This window comes from Panthera leo, chromosome B4 (assembly GCF_018350215.1).
Source record: "Panthera leo isolate Ple1 chromosome B4, P.leo_Ple1_pat1.1, whole genome shotgun sequence".
Classification (NCBI taxonomy): Eukaryota; Metazoa; Chordata; class Mammalia; order Carnivora; family Felidae; genus Panthera; species Panthera leo.
In genome coordinates, this window is record NC_056685.1 from 85,288,301 (window position 1) to 85,308,987 (window position 20,687).

At 36.1% G+C, this 20,687-nt stretch overlaps 1 protein-coding gene across 4 annotated transcripts in view; it reads left to right on the forward strand.

The window, feature by feature from the left end:
* Nucleotides 1–20,687, forward strand: part of SLC16A7 (solute carrier family 16 member 7) — a 186,568-nt gene that overhangs the window by 80,283 nt on the left and 85,598 nt on the right. For 2 of the 4 annotated variants that reach the window (XM_042947035.1, XM_042947037.1), the window contains exons 2-3: nt 16,442–16,569; nt 19,528–19,771. In XM_042947035.1, coding sequence (XP_042802969.1) covers nt 19,558–19,771 — 214 coding nt within the window. In that variant the 5' untranslated portion in view covers nt 16,442–16,569; nt 19,528–19,557. Of the gene's footprint in view, nt 1–3,070; nt 3,228–11,310; nt 11,449–16,441; nt 16,570–19,527; nt 19,772–20,687 lie in introns of those variants that run through there. The other 2 variants (XM_042947036.1, XM_042947034.1) reach the window with 2 other exon arrangements.

Below are 20,687 nucleotides of genomic sequence, written 5' to 3' on the forward strand. Positions count from 1 at the left end.
ATTTTTGGCCTCATATATGTATTTATAATTGTTATATCCTCTTGATGAATTGACCATTTTACCATTATATGATTTTTTCTCTTCCTAGAGTTTTTGACTTAAAATATATTTTGAGTGCTGTAAATACAGCATTCCAATTTCTTTAGATTTACATTTGTATGGAAATCTTTTTCCATTCCTTCACTCTAAGCCTATGTGGATCCTTAAAACTGAAGTGAGTCTCTTATAAGTAGCATATATTTTTTTTCTTTTTTTTTTCCATTTGGTTTTGGTGACTCCATGACTTTTGACTAAGAATTTAATCCATACATTTAAAATAATTATTGATACCATTACTAATGTCATTTTATTGTTTTAACTATTCTATAGCTCCATTATTTTTTCTTTTCATTTCTTGCTGTCTTCTTTTATGAACTGGTGAGTTTTCTTAATGGTATGCTTTAATTTCCTTCTCTTTATCTTTTGTGTATCTTCTATAGGTTTTTGCTCTGTGGTTACCATCAGGCTAACATAAAACATTTTATAGATATAATGGTCTATTTTATGCTGATAACAACCTAACTTCAATTGCATGTAAGAACTCTACTCTTTACTCCCCTTCTTTTCACAGTTTGTGTCTTTAATGTCATAATTTACCTTTTTTATGTTGTATATCCATTAAATTATTATAGCTATTATTTTTAATAAATCTGCCCTTCTGTCTCCCTGGATACTGTTTTCTCATGTCTTTTCTAGATTACTGCAATAGAATTTAACTACTTTGTTAAATCATCTCTTCAATTATCTTCTTCTCTACTCTATATCTAGGATTATTTTCTAAAATGGTAACTAACTAAATCATCCCCTTTCTCAAAAAGCAGAATGTAAGTCCCCAAACTCTAAGATGAATAGAATATATGCCCTTTCACCTAATTTCTCTCCAACTACATCATGATGTCATGCTGTCTTTTATTTCTGGGGCATACCAATTGATATATTTTCTTGTCATCTGTTACCACTCCCTATCCCACCAGGCCCCAATCCATCCCAGGAGTGGATCCCATTTATATTTCAAGAGTCAGCTTACCCAGGTCATTGTGACTTCAACTACTCTTGAGATAATTCCTTAACTTCAGCATGTGGTCTCAGTTTTCCTCATCTTTCTCCATAGAAATCTGAATTTACCCATTTAATGATGTTTATCATACTCTGAATAGACCTACCCTATGACCCAGTAATAGCACTGCTAGGAATTTACCCAAGGGATACAGGAGTACTGATGCATAGGGGCACTTGTACCCCAATGTTTATAGCAGCACTCTCAACAATAGCCAAATTATGGAAAGAGCCTAAATATCCATCAACTGATGAATGGATAAAGAAATTGTGGTTTATATACACAATGGAGTACTATGTGGCAATGAGAAAGAATGAAATATGGCCCTTTGTAGAAACATGGATGGAACTGGAGAGTGTTATGCTAAGTGAAATAAGCCATACAGAGAAAGACAGATACCATATGGTTTCACTCTTATGTGGATCCTGAGAAACTTAACAGAAACCCATGGGGGAGGGGAAGGAAAAAAAAAGAGGTTAGAGTAGAAGAGAGCCAAAGCATAAGAGACTGTTAAAAACTGAGAACAAACTGAGGGTTGATGGGGGATGGGAGGGAGGGGAGGGTGGGTGATGGGTATCGAGGAGGGCACCTTTTGGGGTGAGCACTGGGTGTTGTATGGAAACCAATTTGACAATAAACTTCATATATTGAAAAAATAAAAATAAAAAAAAAGAAACAGAAAAAAAATATCATACTCTGTTGTAACCATCTACTTCATAATTCACCTCCTAGATGGAGTTATTTCATAGGTCAGAGACAATATTTTGTGTCCTGGTCATCTTTATATTTCTAATGCCTTGCATAAAATGAGATACCCAGTAAATGTTAAGTGAGCAAATGAATGTATCACCACAGGAAACAAGAAGATATGAAAACACAATGTTCTGTCTTGATTTCGTCATGAGGGCAGACAATTAGAATGAAGGAAGAGACTTGCAAGGCTTATCTCCAGGAATGAGAACTCAGGATAGAGATTCATTTTCCACTTTAATTATCATCTCAGAGACAGGCAAAATCTCTAATTGAAGACCAGCACAGTTAATACTCTAAGCTGTAAAACTTACCGTATTTATCATTTTTACTATCCCCATGTATTTCCCCACAGTGATGATTCATAATAACCCCCCAAACAAAGGAGTTTTCTGTCTAACTTTAGGACTGTCAAGAAATGAAAGATTTAGGGAAACTATCCCACTTTCCAGTCAAGACTACAAGAGTAGAATTCAAAAAAAGACAGAGAGGCAACAGACAAGAAGACTAGAAAACAGGCTGAGTTCCTGGGACCCATAGCCAAGAAAGAATGAAGCAGGCAGTGAATTGATCCTTAGAGCATCCAAGAGCCCTGGGGCTGAATATCACAGAAAATGGGGGCATTTTCCAATATAATGTTTTCCAGAAAACAAACGGTTAACTATATTTGAAAAACAACTTTGAACTTCATAGGGATTATATCTAGTCTTATTTCTCTTAGACTGAGGATGAGTTATCTTGATTGCAATTAAGTTTTGGATTGAGAAGAAGTCAGGGAGAGAAGAAGGTTCTTCAACTTCTACTATTTAGAAGGAAGTGAAATAAAAATTCCTTCACATTTTACTTCCTTTACTTCCCCTGGCTACTTTATTTGCAAGCTTGTTTTTTGTTTGTTTGTTTGTTTGTTTGTTTATCCCACCCGTGAATGATGAATCTCTATCATTATACCCTGTTTATTTTCCTTTTTACATGGTATCAGTCTGTTATTATCTTGTCTATATTTATAACATTCTTTTTGCCTCTCTCCTCCACTAAAATACGCAACCACGGGTGGGGATTTGTTTTGTTCAGCACTGTAGCCACTGCACTTGGCATACAGTAGGCTTTCAATTCATACTTCTTGAATATTAACTGAATATGGAGTCAGGTTGATATTAATGATCCCAGTTCTTCTGACTCTTCACCTTTTACTTTTTTATAAGGACTTTGAATTCTCTGAAAAATCTTCCATCAAACATTTCTGGGAATCACATGAGATCAGAAAGAGATCAGATGAGGTTTTCCACTACTGCTTCTCACCAGTAATGCCCTCAGTGAAAACAACAACAAGAAAAACGAAACATTGCCAATGGAAAAGACCTTGTCTTCTGATGCTCCAAAAGTAATTGACTACTGAGGGCCTGAAGCTGGCCAAACTTTATCTTCTGAATCTTAAAACTTCTGAATATACCAAACTTTATCTTCTGAATCTTAAAACATCAATGTGTACAGACCTTCAAAGTCTTTTGGGAAAACAGTTTCCTTGAGGTTCTGTCCCTAAACTCTCTGTCCATTAGAATCTGCAGACTGACCATGGGTACTATGCCATACATCTTGTTTACTGGATTATTTTACTCTCTCCTGGGCCTCCATGCACTCTTCTCTCTGCCTTTAGCCACATAGCAAGACAAAACAACAACAACAACAACAGCGGCAACAACAACAACAAAACAGAATTGTTAATTCGTGCAAATAGATTCCTAGAATCATCTTCAGCTCACTAGCTCTATGAGCATAGTTTGGAACCTCAATTTTACCTGCATCGGAACAATCGTCTGTATAAACATATTGTTCTCCTTTGAATCTAGAAGTCTCCATACCTCATTACAAACATTTTCTTAAAATTAGAACTGCTCCAAAAATTGTAGAAAAGTTGTTCATAACATTTTTTGTAACCAGCGAATCTGCTGTAATCTCCTGGTTTACCAGGAGATGCATAGTAATGAGAGAGAGGTATAAGCATGGTTGGGAATGAAGAGAGATGAAGAGTGTTTCTCATTTTGTAGCCCCTTTTAAGGTCAGGTGTTACTGAACATAATATTTTAAATAGTGATTCAACCTACGGCATGTCTTAGTCTTTTATATTTGGATGGGGATCTCTATTACAGGTTCTTTTGAGAGAGTCAGCTCTAGACATAGATGGCATCTGTGTCATTCATGACATTTTTCCTTAGGTCCCAAAGGAGCGTGGCTTAGTCAGTCTGAACTCCTCTCAAGACAGGGCTAGATTCAAAGGCATATTTATTTCCATCACTTTGATGGGTCAGCTTAGAACCAGGTAGAATTATGAGCCTCTAGGAATCCCATGATACAGCTTTATTCCCCACGGTCCTTGGTAATACATTTTACATGTTTGACCCCAAAGGAACTGGGTGAAACTAGAAATTCTAATTAGTTTGACTAGAATCTGACTGGCTTTTACAAAGTTTTCTGTGAGGGACGCCTCCGTGGCTCAGTCGGTTAAGCTTCCGACTCTTGATTTCAGCTCAGGTCATGATCTCATGGTTCGTGGGTTTGAGCCTCACATCGGGCTCTGCACTGACAGTGTAGGGCCTGCTTGGGATTCGCTGTCTCCCCCTCTCTCTGCCTTTCCCCTGCTCACACTCTCTCTCTCAAAAATAAATAAACATTAAAAATTTTTTTAATTAAAAAAAGTTTTCTGTGAGACCAAAATTTACCTAGTTTCATTTAGTTCTGTGTGAATCCCCGACCCCATTTACTGAAATAAATTGAGCCATTGAAACTAAATACATTGAGTACATTTTGTCATTATCTGCAGATAATGATTCTAGCACCAATGTCTATTTTAGGATTGTATGAGTAACAAACTCCATGTTAGGATTTTTATGTTATTACTAAGTGCCACTTTTATATAATTGAATGTACATAAATTTCTTCATTCGAAAGGACTATAAGAAGTGAAGTACTCTAAAACACAAAAACAACCTGTGTCAAGTTTTATATATCCTGGAATGAAGTTATTTACTTAATCTGAGGTTACGTGGTAGGTACTATAGAGAATATAATATGATTTATTCATGATTCATGGTCTCAAGATACTTACAGTCCAGGATGGAGGATAGACGTGAATAATTTCAAAATAAGATATGGCATAGTGTAATAAAATGGCTTTCAGAGTTTAGAGAAGGTAGATTTTCCCTTCTCATAAGTTATTAGAAAGACTTCCATGATTTTATTTTAAAAGGCATCGTTTATTTGTGTGGAAGGATGGGCATTATTTCATCATGTGACTATGTAGGAGGATTGAGTAAATGAAGGGAAGGTAGACTTCTTGGGGGGAAAAAGCCCCTTTCTGCCCTAAAACAAGTCTGGGAGCTTTGTATCCTATAACTAAAGCAAACCAAAATGCATATTAACAGTGAAGACTGAGAAACTGTGAAATAAACACATCATTTAGCAGAGAATTCCTCAAATCTACCTGATTACTTATATGTAAACATCTTGTGGGACAGGTATTTTATGTAATATATAGAGTATTATGCAAATTTAAAACTTGAATGATAAGAATGAGCAAGAAAGATTTAGTATAGTCAAATATTGCAGTGCCTTGTACTCTGCGGTACCACTGAAGTTTTTGAGTGATGCAGTAACCCGATCTGAGGGTACTGTTGGGAGGTTAATCCTGCTGGGGAACATCAAAGGGAGGCTGGCTGTGTGAAGAGGTTATAGGAGGCAAGCATGGGAAATTGAAGATGGGACAGTCCCTTAGGAGACAGTGTGAGATGAACAGGAGTGTGAACCATACTGGTCAAAGAGAAAAGAAAGATGCATTCAAGAGCTATTAAAGAAAAGTATCCATGCGTAAGGAAGGACTTATGGATTTACAGCCTAGGACCTGACTGTTACTACAATTAACAGACTTAGGGGAATTTAACATTTCAGTGGCATATCCTTTTGAAAATGTCTAGGGAGTAGTACGAAATAAAGAACTATAAGTTAGGAAAAACATAGCCACAAGGGATAGAGAATTGCTACCTCACGTGTAAAAGTGGTAACTGAATTTTTAGAGGTAGATGCTATTATGGAGAGTAGGTAAAGGAAAAAGAGAATCAACAATATGACCTTTATGAGAACCCACATAGTTGGACCTGAAGAGGAAAACTAGTCATGGAAGGAGGTAGAGTGAGGGAGTGAGATAGAAACCAAAGTCTCAAGTACAAAGTACAATTAAATATTGTTAAATACCATAGAAAATTCTGAAATGAGCGCCAGTGGTTTTGGAGATTAGGAAGTCATAGCTCGTTTTTAAGAGAAAATTTATTCAGCAAAGCTTGCAAGTGAAAGGTTCCAAGCAAGGAATTACGAGTAGATGGTGAGAAAATAGAGGTTTTAAGGGAAGATGTCTCTTGCATGAAGTTTTGAGGTAAAGATGAGAGAAATATAATGAAAGCTCAGGAAAAAAATGGTAACTGGCGTAAGTTATGCTTTCCTGTTCTTTTTAGGCTTGAAGAGGTAAACACAGTTAGGGTAAAGGAAAGAACCAGAATAGACAAATACATTAAAAATTAAAAATAACGCATGGAAATTATTGTTTCCAAAGCCCTTAGAAAGGTCAGAGAGATTTCCTTAACAATGATAAATAAATGAATTAGCATGAGAAAAGCGAAGGATGTCTTTTTGTCCAGAACAGAACAGGAAGAGAAGGTTTGTTTGCAGTGGAGGTTAAAGATAGGAATCCCCTTTCTGCTGTCCCCAGGTTTGGAAAGTTCTAGGGAGAAACGGTAGCAGCCTGTAGTTCCTACCTCAGCTGCTTGTCTTGCTGTCAGTCAGGCTGGGATGTGTTGGACGAGCAAACTAAAAGAGAAAGCTTACCGCTGTCTTGTAAAGCAGCAAGGAGTGTAAAGAAAGCCTCAGGGTGGGGGAGCTCTTCCCTGGCTGAGGCAAATTCAGAACAAATAGGAGTGAATCGCCTGGAACAGAATGGTACCCAGTCAGGCAGGACAGTCTCTTGAGAAGATGGGTGGATGCCAGGATCTACAAGGGAACAGCAAGGTGGAAACAAAATTAAACTAATAAAAATTGATTAAAGGTAGAGAAATTAAATTGACCTCAAATTGCTTGGAATTATCGATATCATCCTTGCCCAGGTGGCAGCAAAATCTGAGTGAAGCCACCAGGCTTTTAGGAGAAAGCTAAGGGGAAAAAATGGATACAGCGTGCAAAGATGAAAGGGTTCTCATCATTTCATTACTCTAACTTTGTGTGGTACTAGTGTGTCGTCTGTTCTCAGATGACTGCATTTGTTTCTGAATTTTTGTGGGAGTCACAGCCTTGACTAGTACTGTAAGGAAAGGAGAAAAGGAGTGAGACGATTTTCTTTTCTCTGCATTGGGGATGATGCTTCTTTCTGGTGACCTTCTAGAAGTGACAAGCGGGATCCAACCAATGGATTTATTTTCAGTGGCTCCTGTAGCTCTCATCTAGGTTCTATTTAACTTTGGGTTCATTTTTGTTCCAGTCAGCATCAACTTCATTATCAGTGTTCAGTGCATATCACATAACAATAACATCAGATTTTAAATATGAGGGCTTAAAATTGTGGATTCTGTGGGGCTTTACAGGGAAGTTTCCTGAGAGGATCTTTAGAGTGATTCTTGAGAATGTCATAAAATGGGATGAAAGTAATCACTTCGACTCTGCCTCCTATTTCAGCTGGGTTTTATTGATCTTTTATAAGAAATGACTGCAGTTAACGGTCCCCACCGATGTCAGTGTCATAAAATTTATATATAAATTAGACAAGAGGGATACCTTTTGGAATGTTTATAAATAGTCAATTCTTATGCATTATTGATATCTTCAGTGACTATTTAAAATTCTATCAAACATGTTATTTTTACTGAACAATAATATGATGACCTGATTCCCTTTTGGTAGTTGTATAGTACATTTTTTTTTTATTTAGGGATATATAAATTGGGCAAATTTGGGAACTAAAAATATATAGTGTATGAATTGAAATATTACATAGTTTTTAATTTTGAATTAAAATTTGAATTTAACTTTGAATATATCATGTGCAAGGTGCTGTTTTCACTCTGTTTTGGAAAGATGCCTTCACGTGATTTATATGCAACACTGAACCAAATTGTCCTGCTTTTATGGGAACATATTCTGTTAAAGAACATGGCAATATGCGTCAATATTTTAATCCTGATCATGAAAAACCATTCAAACACATACCAACCAGGTACTCTGAGGATCTCATATAATAATTTTTATGGAAACTAAATTGTGATTTGGGAATTGAATAAAATTCTAAGCACACTTAAGGAACTAATACTTGTCCTGTAGGAGCCTTCTTGTATTTAAGTATGTGGCCCAGTCCCCTTACATAATGAAATTCCTTCAGAGGATTCTTTCAAAAGAACTTTTCTCATTTCCAAGTTTTTGGAATCTTGGAAAACTTGCTCAAATAATGTCTATCTGTTCATTGCTTATTTTCGGAGAGAAAGAAATTTGTATTTCACAAGCTAAGAGAGTCTATAAAATAGGACTATTTTTGTGTCATAGAATCAAATATAAGCTGAAAGGGGCCTCAGAGAACGCTTAATCCTGCTGTCTTTTTACAAATAAGGAAACTAAGAGCCAGTGTGAATGCCACTTGCTCAAAGGGTTACGGCACTTTAGTGACATTTAATGTGATCTATGTATTCAAATTTTCCAGTGTTAGATCTCTGTATGTCACATAAAGCAAGATGCAGGATATAGGAGTCATTTTAATCACTTGATCATTTTATATTTCCAACAGACACTATTCCATTCTATCCAGGCTGATGACAACATTTTATAATATAACCCTTTAAAATGTTTTTAAAATTATTTGATTCCAATTAGTGCAAATAAGAACATTCTCAGTTTTTTATGAGCAATGCCTCTCTAAATACACTTAATGAGAGACAATTTAAGGTTACTAGAACTTCAGAGACCAACGATTCATTTCTTTTCCACCCCTGCCCTCAACTATTTTTTAAACTGAAAGAACTTACTGGTGTCTGACTCAAGCCAGTAAGAGATTTTAAGAAAAAGCACTAAGGCTGCACCCTTGGTTTGGCCTTTTCCCGTGACCTTTTGATTCAGTTTTTGCATTGAGGCAGTGTCTTAATTTGAGAATCTTTTACCAGGCTATCTATAGGGGACGGAAATGTGTCTTACAACCCTCCAATTCCCTGTAATACATGGATTGTCCCTTTTTCCTTTCCACCCTTGCTTGCAAGCAGATCAAATCTATTATGACCTTATTGCCTCTGCTAGTACTTGTTAAATGTAGCTAGTTAAAACCAACTCATGATACCAACATTCTTTATCTAAATCTCTTGTCCCAAAATGCCAACTGCCCTGTGTGCATTTTCTGCCTTCCAAGACGCCACAGACAAATAGTTTTACCAAATATTTTGCCTCTGCTTAACATAAATTGTCATTTTTCTAATCTCTTCTAACAGGGTCCTTCCTCATAACCATCGGCCTATCCCTAAAACCAATGCCACACATTTTAGGATTTTGTTTTACATACACCACCTCAAATTTTGTTGTTCTGTCAAACAGCTCTAATATGTTAAGGCTTATGACAATAGATATTTATTTCTTATTCATGCTACTTGGAAATATGGGTCAGCACTAGCGCCGGTTGGCTCCTGGCTAACCTTCAAACATCAGGGATCTAGGGACATGTTTTCATATTAGAAGTAAGGACTATAGGCATAGTGTCAAAACATGCAAACATATTTTAAGGTGACTCTTACTGCTTTATATCGCATTGACAAAGCATGTCCAAAGTTAGTGGGAAGGGAGTATATTTTGCTTTCAGAGATGCAGGGCAAACATGAGTAGACCAGGACAAATAATGATGAAGAAAAAATAAAATTGTCAATCGAATCCATTGCTAAGTGTGTAGTAAAAGAAACAACTGACAACTTGGTTAGATTTCTAAGAGTTGCACAGCCCTTCCCTTCAAAGCCTTATAGTCCTGACTCTTGATACCATTTCCTGAATGCACTGGATGGTTAATTTTCCGTGGGCTCCAGCTTTTGTTTCCTCTTCCTAGTTTGGCAATTACCAACTGAATGTCTCCTGAAGTCTCCTGGGAAGTACAGAGCTGAAATGGGTGGAAGGCAGAAAGCCTAGGCAAGTGACAAGAAGCAAAGCAGAATTGGAACAGGCAAAATAGATAGTAGGGTGGAAAAAGGGCAGCAACGTGCACACTGCCAGTGGCTCAGGATTGCAGAGTAACATGAAGATAGTAGAAAGCGTACAGTTCTTAACTCTGAGTGCCTTGTCCTAGAGTGAAACAAGTGCAGCAGGTAGACTTAAGGAAAGATACCCGACATGGTTGGCTTTCAGTTCATTGTCTACAAAATGGAGACAATAGCTACTCAATAGAATTATGAGAAAATACAGGTCAAAATGTCAGGTGTCTTAATCAGTGATGCTTACTTGTAATTTAAGAGGTAACAAAAAGTGTTATTTACATGGGTAATTGGTAGTGAGAAAATGTAATGTATATCTAAACTGATACATGGAGACCATCTCTGGGTATCCTCTTTACAATACAAAAGCCTCATCATTTCATTTAGGTATAACTAAAAACAAAATCATATAAAGCAAGACAAAAGGAAACAAAAACAGAGGAAAGGTCTCTAAAAATATAGCTTCCAATTTCACTCTATTACTTACAATAACCATATTTGAATTGGTTGTGTATGAGTTAAAATTAACCTATTTTTCAAAGCAGACATAAACCCCAAAATTAGGGCAAATAATTAAATGTGTAAGATTAACTTAAAGCATTTTATATAGTAAGATATTATAATAAGTGTATTCCAAACTAGTATAGTTAAATATATATATTTTTTACCAACCTCACCCCAAGACTATGACCTATGTGTTGTTGTTGTTGTTATAAATAAATACTCATTTTTGAGAGAGAGAGAGAAAGAGCAGGACCAGGAAGGGGCAGAGAGATGGAGACAGAGGATCCAAAATCCTGATGTGGGGCTCAAACTCACAAACCCTGAGCTCATGACCTGAGCTGAAGTTGGACGCTCAACTGACTAAGCCACCCAGGTGCCCTTTATGAGGTCTTTTTAAATGCATCTCTTTTGTCATATATTTTGAATTTTGCTATCATACACATTTTTAGCATCATGTTTTCACTGAACATTATATAATACATATTTCCTTTGTTACTGCACAACTTTTGTAATTATCATTTAATGTATGTATAACAGTTTACCAAGTGAATGGCAGTGACATATGTTCAACCACTTCCCAGCATTGGTCATTTAAGTTGTCTTTACTTTCCCCATATTATAAATACTATTACTCAAGGGTGAGAGGATGCAGGCATTGTAGAATTGGGTTACAATTCTATTGGGGGACAAAGAGATATGTCATAGATGGAACTAAAACAGGATTCTAAAAGGAGCATTGCTTCACAGGAAGCTTCAGCCACCTGGTGAGCAGAGGAATAAGGGAGCTTATCTTGGTGAAATGGAAGACCATGTTACTTCATGTCTCTGGCTGGGTTGATTCACCTTGCTCTGGTACTATATCTTAATCCTGCCCTCAACAATATTGTATTTTATAGAAACTTCTAGGAGATTCTAGCGTATTTCTCAATCTCATCCTTGGTATCCGGAGATCTTATGGATTTTTTCTTTACTTAATTTTTTAAAATGGGCTTTGTAATAGAAAAGTGAGAAGGGTATTCTATGGCCCTGTAATCTTCCTGGAAATCTTCAGGAATTTTTTTTAACACCCCTTTCTTAGTGCCAGTTAATTACCTTCCTTTCAAATTGAGGAAAGAAACAAATACCAGAAAATCTTTGAAGACTAAATGCATAATGGAAGACCCAAAAATCTGTAAATATATTCGATTTTTCCAGGTTGACCAGAGAATGTCACTAAAATATAAGAGGTAAAAAAGATAATGTCAGACAGCATCCTGCCCCCGGTACCGAGTTTTATCTTAGTCTGTTAAGGCTGCTGTAACAAAATACCTTATACTAGGTGGCTTATAAATAACAGAAATTATTTCTCACAGTTCTGGAGACTGGGAAGTCAAAGATCAAGGTGCCAGCAGATTCAGTGTCTGGGTAGGGCCCTCTTCCTGCTTCATAGTATCCTCATTCGACAGAGGGAGCAAGGGAGCTGTCTCGGGGCCTCATTTAAAAGGGCATGAACCGTATTCATGAGAACTTCACCCTGGTGACTGCCTCCTATAGGCTCTGCCTTCAAATACCATCACCATTTGGGATTAGGTATCAACATCTGAATTTTGAGGGAACACAAGCACTCAGGTTCTAGGACCATATGAGGTATATTGCAGATTCTAGGGATTAGACATGGACATCTTTTGGGGGGCCCCTATTCAGCCCACTCAAACTGCTTGTAGACAATTCTAAAGTATAGGATTAGAAATTAGGAATTGCTTGGTGTGGGATGTCCATTTCCAATTCTTTATAAATAATTATGTGCTGGTTCATATTATTTTTTATAATTTGCCCATTATAAAAACATCTTCAGTTAGTTTGACCTTTATTATCAATTAGCATTCTCAGAGTCCTTTTAACTACAGCAGTAGTTCACATCTAAAAATAGGTTTTGTGTTACTGACATTTTGTGGGCCATGCACTATTGATATCTCTCTTGTCTAGTTGTCAAAGTAAATCAGTCTATAGGATTTAAAAGATGGTCCATCTGGAAGAATAAAATAACCTCTCAGCATTAGATTCCCATTTTAATTCAATTACCTGTTGGAAAAGAGAAGATTTGGTTCAGTTTAATTCCTATTGTAAAATTGGGTGAGTTATCATCTAAACTTAAATATCGTACGTTAATTTGACACAACTCTATCCTTTTGTATAAGAAAAAGGAAGTAGAAAGCAAAAAGTCTTCTTCATTATTCTTTAAGGAACATAGTAATCCCTTTAGGTGAAAACACAGCCAAGGTAGGATGTGAAGAACAAGCTATGCTTTATCTATGGGGCTATCTAGATGAATTTATAATAAAGTCAATAGTCTCCTCACATCAAATGATTTAATTTGGGACTTAGTTTCCTGAGAATATTATTTCTGGACTGTATTTTGCAACACAGACTTCTGGATGGCTTAGACTATTGATAAGGGTTCATAAAACTGAGGCATCCTGATTTAGATTTGGGTAGTTGAAGAAAAATTATTTGCAAAATATATAAAGGAACATTCTGATATTCTGTGCAACTGAATGAGAAAGGGCCCTAAATATAACACTGGAGTCTACCCATTGATCATCACTAATAGTTATATTATTTCGTTGTACTACATCTTCCTCTCCATAGATTAGTCAACCCATATTGATTGCTAGAAGATAAAGCAAGGTTTTGGGGCTTTAGCATGTCCCCCCACATAAGTTTTTTACTTTAAAAAAATTATTTTTTATTTTTTATTTTTGTACATTTATTTATTTTTAAGAAACAGAGTGAGACAAAGTGTGAGCAGGGAAAGGGCAGAGAGAGAAGGAGACACAGAATCTGAAGCAGGCTCCAGGCTCTGAGTTGTCGGCACAGAGCCCGAAGTGGGGCTCGAACTCATGAGCTGTGAGGTCATGACCTGAGCCGAAATCAGACACTCAACCAACTGAGCCACCCAGGCGCCCCCTAAGTTTTTTACTTTATAGCCAAATGTTTTCAGTAGTCATTAAGTCACCCTTTTTGTCAATGACAATGATATATTTTAGTCTATGTACTCAACCGCATTATAGAGAGGGTAGATGTAAATAAGCTGAAATAGTGATGAATTCCTAAAGACTTTGAAGGATAGTTGAGGTTTAGAATTAGAGAACAAATATTTGAATTCCAATGGACCAGACAGACAAGGATATATGCAAGAATTGAAATTTGGAAATTCACCATAGAAATAAAACCGAAGGAATGTATTTGTTAGCAGAAAGAGCAGCCTCTAAGTTGCTGTGTCAAAGTGGAATCGGTAACAATGGGCCTAACAAAAATACTAGTCATGGTACCAATTTGATCACTTACTGGACATTACACATAGGAAAAATCACTTAGCACCTCTAACTCTTCATTCCCTCATCTCTCTCTCTCTCTGTGTGTGTCTCTCTTTTCACAGAATCCAGTGATTTGTTTTGTTTTAGCTTATTTATTTTGAGAGAGAGAAAGAACATGAGCAGGGGAGGGGCAGAGAGAGGGAGAGACAGAGAATCTGAAGCAGGCTCTGTACAGTAAGCAAGGAGCCCAATGGGGGGGCTCAAACTCATGAACTGTGAGATCATGACCTGAGCTGAAACCAAGAGTCGGATGCTTAACCGAATGAGTCATCCAGGTGCCCCATATGCCCTTATCTCTAAATGTGATTAAAAACACCACTTCCTCTTCATTTATGGAATTATGATAATTAATTGAATCTTTGGGGGAAAAATTAAGCATTGCTGTTTTTTTTTTTTTTTCATGCATCCTGTTGTAAGTAAAAGCCATCATGAAACAAGTGGCGTATGTGAGAACTGCTAAGAAACCAAATTAGCTGAGAGCATAGTCCAACTTGCACCTATGGTAATTAATCCAGCTTTTGTAGGGACACATAAGCTTTATGCCTTCTTGGACTTTAGGAAACAATCTCCAAAATAGTTGCTTTCCCAAATTAAAAGAAAACCTTCCCATATTCTTAAGGATTGTTGATCTTCTATTTTTTTTAGTAGGGCACACAATTCTAAAACACTACTTTTCATTTTTAAAACTAAAGACTGGAGCACCTGGGTGGCTCAATGGGTTGAACATTTGACTTTGGCTCGGGTCATGATCTGACAGTTCATGAGTCCCGAGTTGGGCTCTGTGCTGACAGCTCAGAGCTTGGAGCCTGCTTTGGATTCTGTGTCTCCCTCTCTCGCTGCCCCTCTCCTACTTACACTCTGTCTCTCTTTCTCTCTCTCTCTCTCTTTCTCAAAAATAAATAAACATTAAAAAAAATAAGAAAAAACCTAAAGACCAATATATGGGTTGTATGGATATAAATATATTTGCATAAACATGTATTAAAATATGATAGTTTTAGAGATGTAGAGAAAGGGGTGTAAAATAGATTAATATAGTTATAATTACCAAGCAGGAAGTTATAACTTACTGGATTTTTGGCCAGTTTGTTGAAAAAGCCATGCATATGCGTTGGTCTTTCGGTAAGAAAATAGACCAGTCAGGTTAAAGCACTGTGAAAGTTTTGTAGAAATGTTAGATGGCATTTAGAATGTGGACTTGTCAAGATTGCTTGTTGTGGCCTCTCTGCTGACCTCCATAAAGCATGATGATAATTAAGCATGGACTGCAAGGTCGGAGCCCAATTTTCAGGAATGCCTCAGGCTTTCCTCTGAGGCTTTGCCCTGAACTCAGGGCAGTTCTCTGTGCCAGAGGAAACGGACAGAAACTGTATTTTGTAAAATATAAGAAGGGTTTTCTGCATTCGGATGGGCTAGTTACATGTAGTAGGATGGGGCTGCCATCCCTAGATTACCCGGCTTAAAGTTACCAAGGTTCCCAAGGCACCTGGTAAGACCAGAACAGATGTTTCTCCTCGCTGCTGTTACCCCAGACCTGGGAGACCCATTTAGCATGAACTCTTTTTTCCTAGTGTAAGTTAAGACTTTAATTCCAGCCTTGTCCATTTATCAGATTTTATTCTTGACTTTATAATCCCCTGAGTACTCTTCATTCTGGTCCCCACCCTCAGTTTCTCACTGACTTGGCAACTAGATCACAGGCTTTGCTCATCCTGTCATATAAATCTCATTTGTATGGTCTGGTGGCTCTGTTGCCTGCGTTCAACACTTTAGATACAGCAGCCTTGTGTGCAAAACAGGAAACTGATTATTTAATTGAAAGAGTTGACTTTTTCTCAGCTTTAATCTGGGCAAAGGAATGTCTAACCCAAACAAAATAAACTCTAAGTACTAGCTTCTATATATTCAGCACAAGATTCAAGTTGAAATAATAGTATTTGATGTATTAGGGAATTTTAGCCTATTTGTCTGTCACCCAGATCTGATTAGGAAGTTTTAATTCTAAATCAGAAGGTCCCTAAAATACTTTTATTCCTTTTCATGACCCAGTCTGTCTCATTGTGAGACATATATATTATTGGTAATATTTCCCATAATTCTCTTTTAAACTTTGTTTCCTTTGTCAATGGATATTTTCTTTAATTGAATTTTACAGCAAATTATTTAAATGAGTATAGGAAATTATTTGAGTGACAGCTAATGAATACCAATAAATTTCCTTCTCATATTGATAGATATGCAATCTATTATTTACTTTTTAAAAAAATGCCTAGGTCTTCATTTTATACTTATAAATTTTTTTTTTCTCACACATGTATGTTTGTCATTTTGTTCATACTGTAGTAATCCAATTGATGGGTTGACAAAGAAATTTTGCTAATTATTAAAACATGGTCACATGTTTTCCTGGGATGATTAAAGCTAGTGGCTTTAATGAGGCTTATGGGATTGAATTATACATGTAACCTTTGTTTTTTTCATTTCTTTAGGAAATACAGAGTCTGCTCTACTCTCCCCCTTGCATTGCCTTCACATATCACTTCAAGGAATAGTGACTAGGCTTAAAAATTCCACGGATAATCCAAATAAATCTGTTCAATTTGGCATCTATCAACAGGTAAAATTATACGTTTAATTCCTATTTTTTCTGATTATTTCCACAAATAAAAGGAAAAAGACACAACAGCTATAAGTTGTGTAATATATTAACAGAATTGTGCACAGGAAACTAACGAGACCATTGAATGTGTGAATTGGATCTGACTTAATCAACTCAGGAGTTTTTTAATACTGAACAGGTTGGGGGCACCTGCATCCGACTTTGACCCAGGTCATGATCTTGTGGTTTGTGAGTTCGAGCCTCGCATCTGGCTCACTGCTGTCAGCACAGAACCCACTTGGATCCTCTGTCCCCCTTTTTCTCTGTCCCTCCCCTGCTCACGCACACGCTCTAAAATAAATAAACATTAAAAGAAATAATGAACAGGTGAAAGTGGAATATTTCAAGGGCTAATTGGTTAGGCTGTACTTTGTAATGATTTAGTTAAGAGATCATGAGATATCAATTTATATGGAAAAAACTAAACAGCTAGGAGATAAGGAAGTGAAGAGGTATAAATGGTGCCTCTCAACCTGGAGTATGTGGTTATAATTAAAATCAAGCAAATGTGCTGCAAACAGATAACAAAAGATCACATACTAAGATAAACTGGTGAAAAAATAACAATACAAAACAAGGATTGAGGAGAAAAAATATTTCAGTCATATAATCCTTTTTTGTTAAAAATTTTTATTTTAGAGAGAGAAGAGAGAGCGAGCGCATAAGCAGGGGAGGCGCAGAGAGGAAGGGAGAGAGAATCCCAAGCAGGTCCCATGCTGTCCGTATGGAGCCTGACTCGGGCTTTATCCCATGAGCTGTGAGGTTATGACCTGAGCCAAAATCAAGAGCCAGATGGTTAACTGATGAGCCACCTACGCCACCTATATAATCCTTTTTTTAAGGGCCTTTATGAGCATAGATTCCTGTCTATACAATAGAAATCCTAACATCAACCTAGCTTATTAGTAAATTTCAGTATTCATATTCATAACATGATTTGAATATTAGTAAATTTCAATATTCATATTGATATAATGCTTAATTATTTAAAAGTGTATTTAAGATTATCTAGAAATGTTATTTTTGAAATGATAAAACAAATCATTCAGTTGTATTTCTGAGTGTTTACAATAGCAGATGTAATAAAAACTTTAATAGTTTAAACACATGAATTAATAATGAAAGACAGATTCTTTTATGCAAACAGGAAAATTGCAGAGAACTGCTCTACCTATTTTAGGTTTCATTTTTATCATTCTTCCTATGTGAATTTCTGAAAGCAAAGTCCTTCAGTATAACTATCAGCAGATTATAAAATTTTAGAATTTAGACTATTTTCATTCAAAATCTAAATAAAAAACACATATAAAAGATCACTGAAAGTATCCCTGATGTAATCTGACATTAAAATAAAAAATCTGTCTCTGTTTTTATAGATATCAGTTTAGTTTTTTGGTAGGTTTTCTGAAAACAGGTGGCAAAATTAGTTTTTATTAACTCATTTCCAACATTATTTTACTAACAGAAAATTGCTTCTCTCTTTCCTCTACATTGCAATTGAAATATGTTCACAAATAACATGAGAGTTGTAATAAGAAGACACTGAGAAAGGCTGGCAATTACAGCAAAAGCTAAGCAAACAACTTTACAAAGAAACATTGATGTTAGGCAACCAAGGTGTTTTAAAGTTAACTTCAGTTGTATTAAGTATGTGTGATCATTTCTTCCACAGGAGAGTGGGTGCTATGTACCATAAAGTTAGCGGTTAAGTGTTCCTAGTCATATCCAGAGAGAAAGTCCTTTCTTTTAACAAACAATAACATGCCATTCATTTGTTTGAAAGAATTTCATTGCTATGAAAAAAATGCATAAAATATATCATTCATTAAATGGTAGCACCATTTTGAGAAGAGTGGTAATATTAATTCATTAAAACCATATAATTTCTAATGCTATGAGTCTAGAAAACAGATGCATGTGAAATATTTTTAAGGGTTCTCAATTATTAAAAGAAAAATTCTAAAATGTATCTAATGATCTAATATTTCTACTAATTTAAAAATCTATTCTTTAAAATCTATCAGATTTAATACATGGTCCTTTAAAAATTTTTTTTAATGTTTATTTGTTTTTGACAGAGAGAGAGAAACAGAGTGCGAGCAGGGGAGGGGCAGAGAGAGAGGGAGACACAGAATCTGAAGCAAGCTCCAAGGCTCTGCGCTGTCAGCACAAAGCTTGACATGGGGCTTGAACTCAAAGACCGCGAGGTCATGACCTGAGCTGAAGTTGGACGCTTAAACCAACTGAGCCACCCAGTTACCCCATACATGGTCCTTTTTAAACTTTGTAAAGAAAATACTAAGTATTTTGGATTAAAAATGTAATCTGGGTTTTCTTTTTAAGTTTTTATTTATTTACTTCAAGAGAGAAAGCACAAGTGGGGAAGGAACAGAGAGAGAGGGAGAGAGAGAGAGAATCCCAAGCAGGCTCCACAGTGTCAGCCCAGAGCCCAAAGCAGGGCTCGAGCTCATGAACTGGGAGATCACCACCTGAGTGGAAATCAAGAGTCAGACACTTAACCTACTGAGCCACCTAGGACGCTCAACCAACTGAGCCACACAGGAGCCCCAAATGTATTCTGTTTTTAAGTGATAATAGCTCTGTTTTTACTATGTTTAGAAATCAGATTGAGATAGCTTTTATTTTGGAGTTGGTACTTCAGTACAGAACTGAAACCGTTGAGTAATTTTTATTTCTGTAAGTGAATTAAATGGTTTCAACTTTTAGCCCATAGCAAAGTGACATACCTCATTCCATTTTTTTTGTTAATTTTCTGAGTATAAGAGTATTAAAAAGTATTCATGCAAAGTTATGTAATTGTAGCTATAACTGGAATATACTATTTTGGTGATTATCAAGAGTAATGTATGAAAATGGAAATATGGTTTCAACTGTTATTTCATTTTCTTTAAACAGGTTATTTGAATTTCAAATAGAGGAGCAGACATGCCACCCCCAGCAGGTGCCCCACTGCATCCACCTCCTGATGGAGGATGGGGCTGGGTAGTGGTTGGAGCATCTTTTATCTCCATTGGATTTTCATATGCGTTCCCCAAAGCAGTCACGGTGTTCTTCAAAGAAATTCAGCAAATATTCAACACTACCTACAGTGAGATCGCCTGGATATCATCCATTATGCTGGCTGTTATGTATGCAGGAGGTAAGGTTTCTGGTAATAAATGGAATTGCCAATTAAGAAAACAATTCTTCCATACCACAGTGTTTTACATGTAGTGTCTTGGTGTATATATTGTCACTTAAAACCAATCAAACATAATTCCAAATGAATTCTTAATAATTTTATTGATTCCACCTCTTGAACTATTCACCTGAATCTGAGTATTACTAGAGTATTTATTTGAACGATAATTTCTTTGAACAAACTAAGATTCACTAAATTATAGAATTTCCAAGGGAGCTACCTTTCCATTTAATTTGGAGTGAAGTCTATACTGTAGTGTCAGTATCATTTCCTACCACTGCTACAGTTGGTAGAAATGCTTTCTTCTTAATGAGAAATAACCTACAATTGCTGACAATCTATAAGCCTAGGAAGTACTTCACTTTCAGCTGCAAAAATGGAGTGTTATCAGTATATTCTGGATCCATTCAGGTTTGATCCACTCAGGTTTGTGTGATCAAAATAATTCCTTATCTCTGTAGTATTCATTAAATATGACAGGTTTTAATTTAAATGGTTGCCTGAAAATTATCTCGTCACATTCCTTGTTTAAATGAGGTAAGATTCATGAAGGATAAAAAATAAAGTACCGTATCACTTCTGAATATTTTTTAAAAAATGGAATTATTTATGCAGTATTATGTAAATTATTTTCTTTAAATCAATCTCAACAGCAGACTAGACTGTCTCTAATTTTTTTAAGTCATTGCTTAAAATATTTAGGTTTTCGAGTTTTCATTTTTCAACTGGATACTTGATTTTAAGATACAGATGTAGGCTTAGAATATAAGCACTAAGAGAAACCATACAAATCATTTAGCACAGTTTCTTACTTGGCAGTTGAAGGTAATATGGCTCATTAGTGATAGGAAGATACCATTAGAAATAATATTCA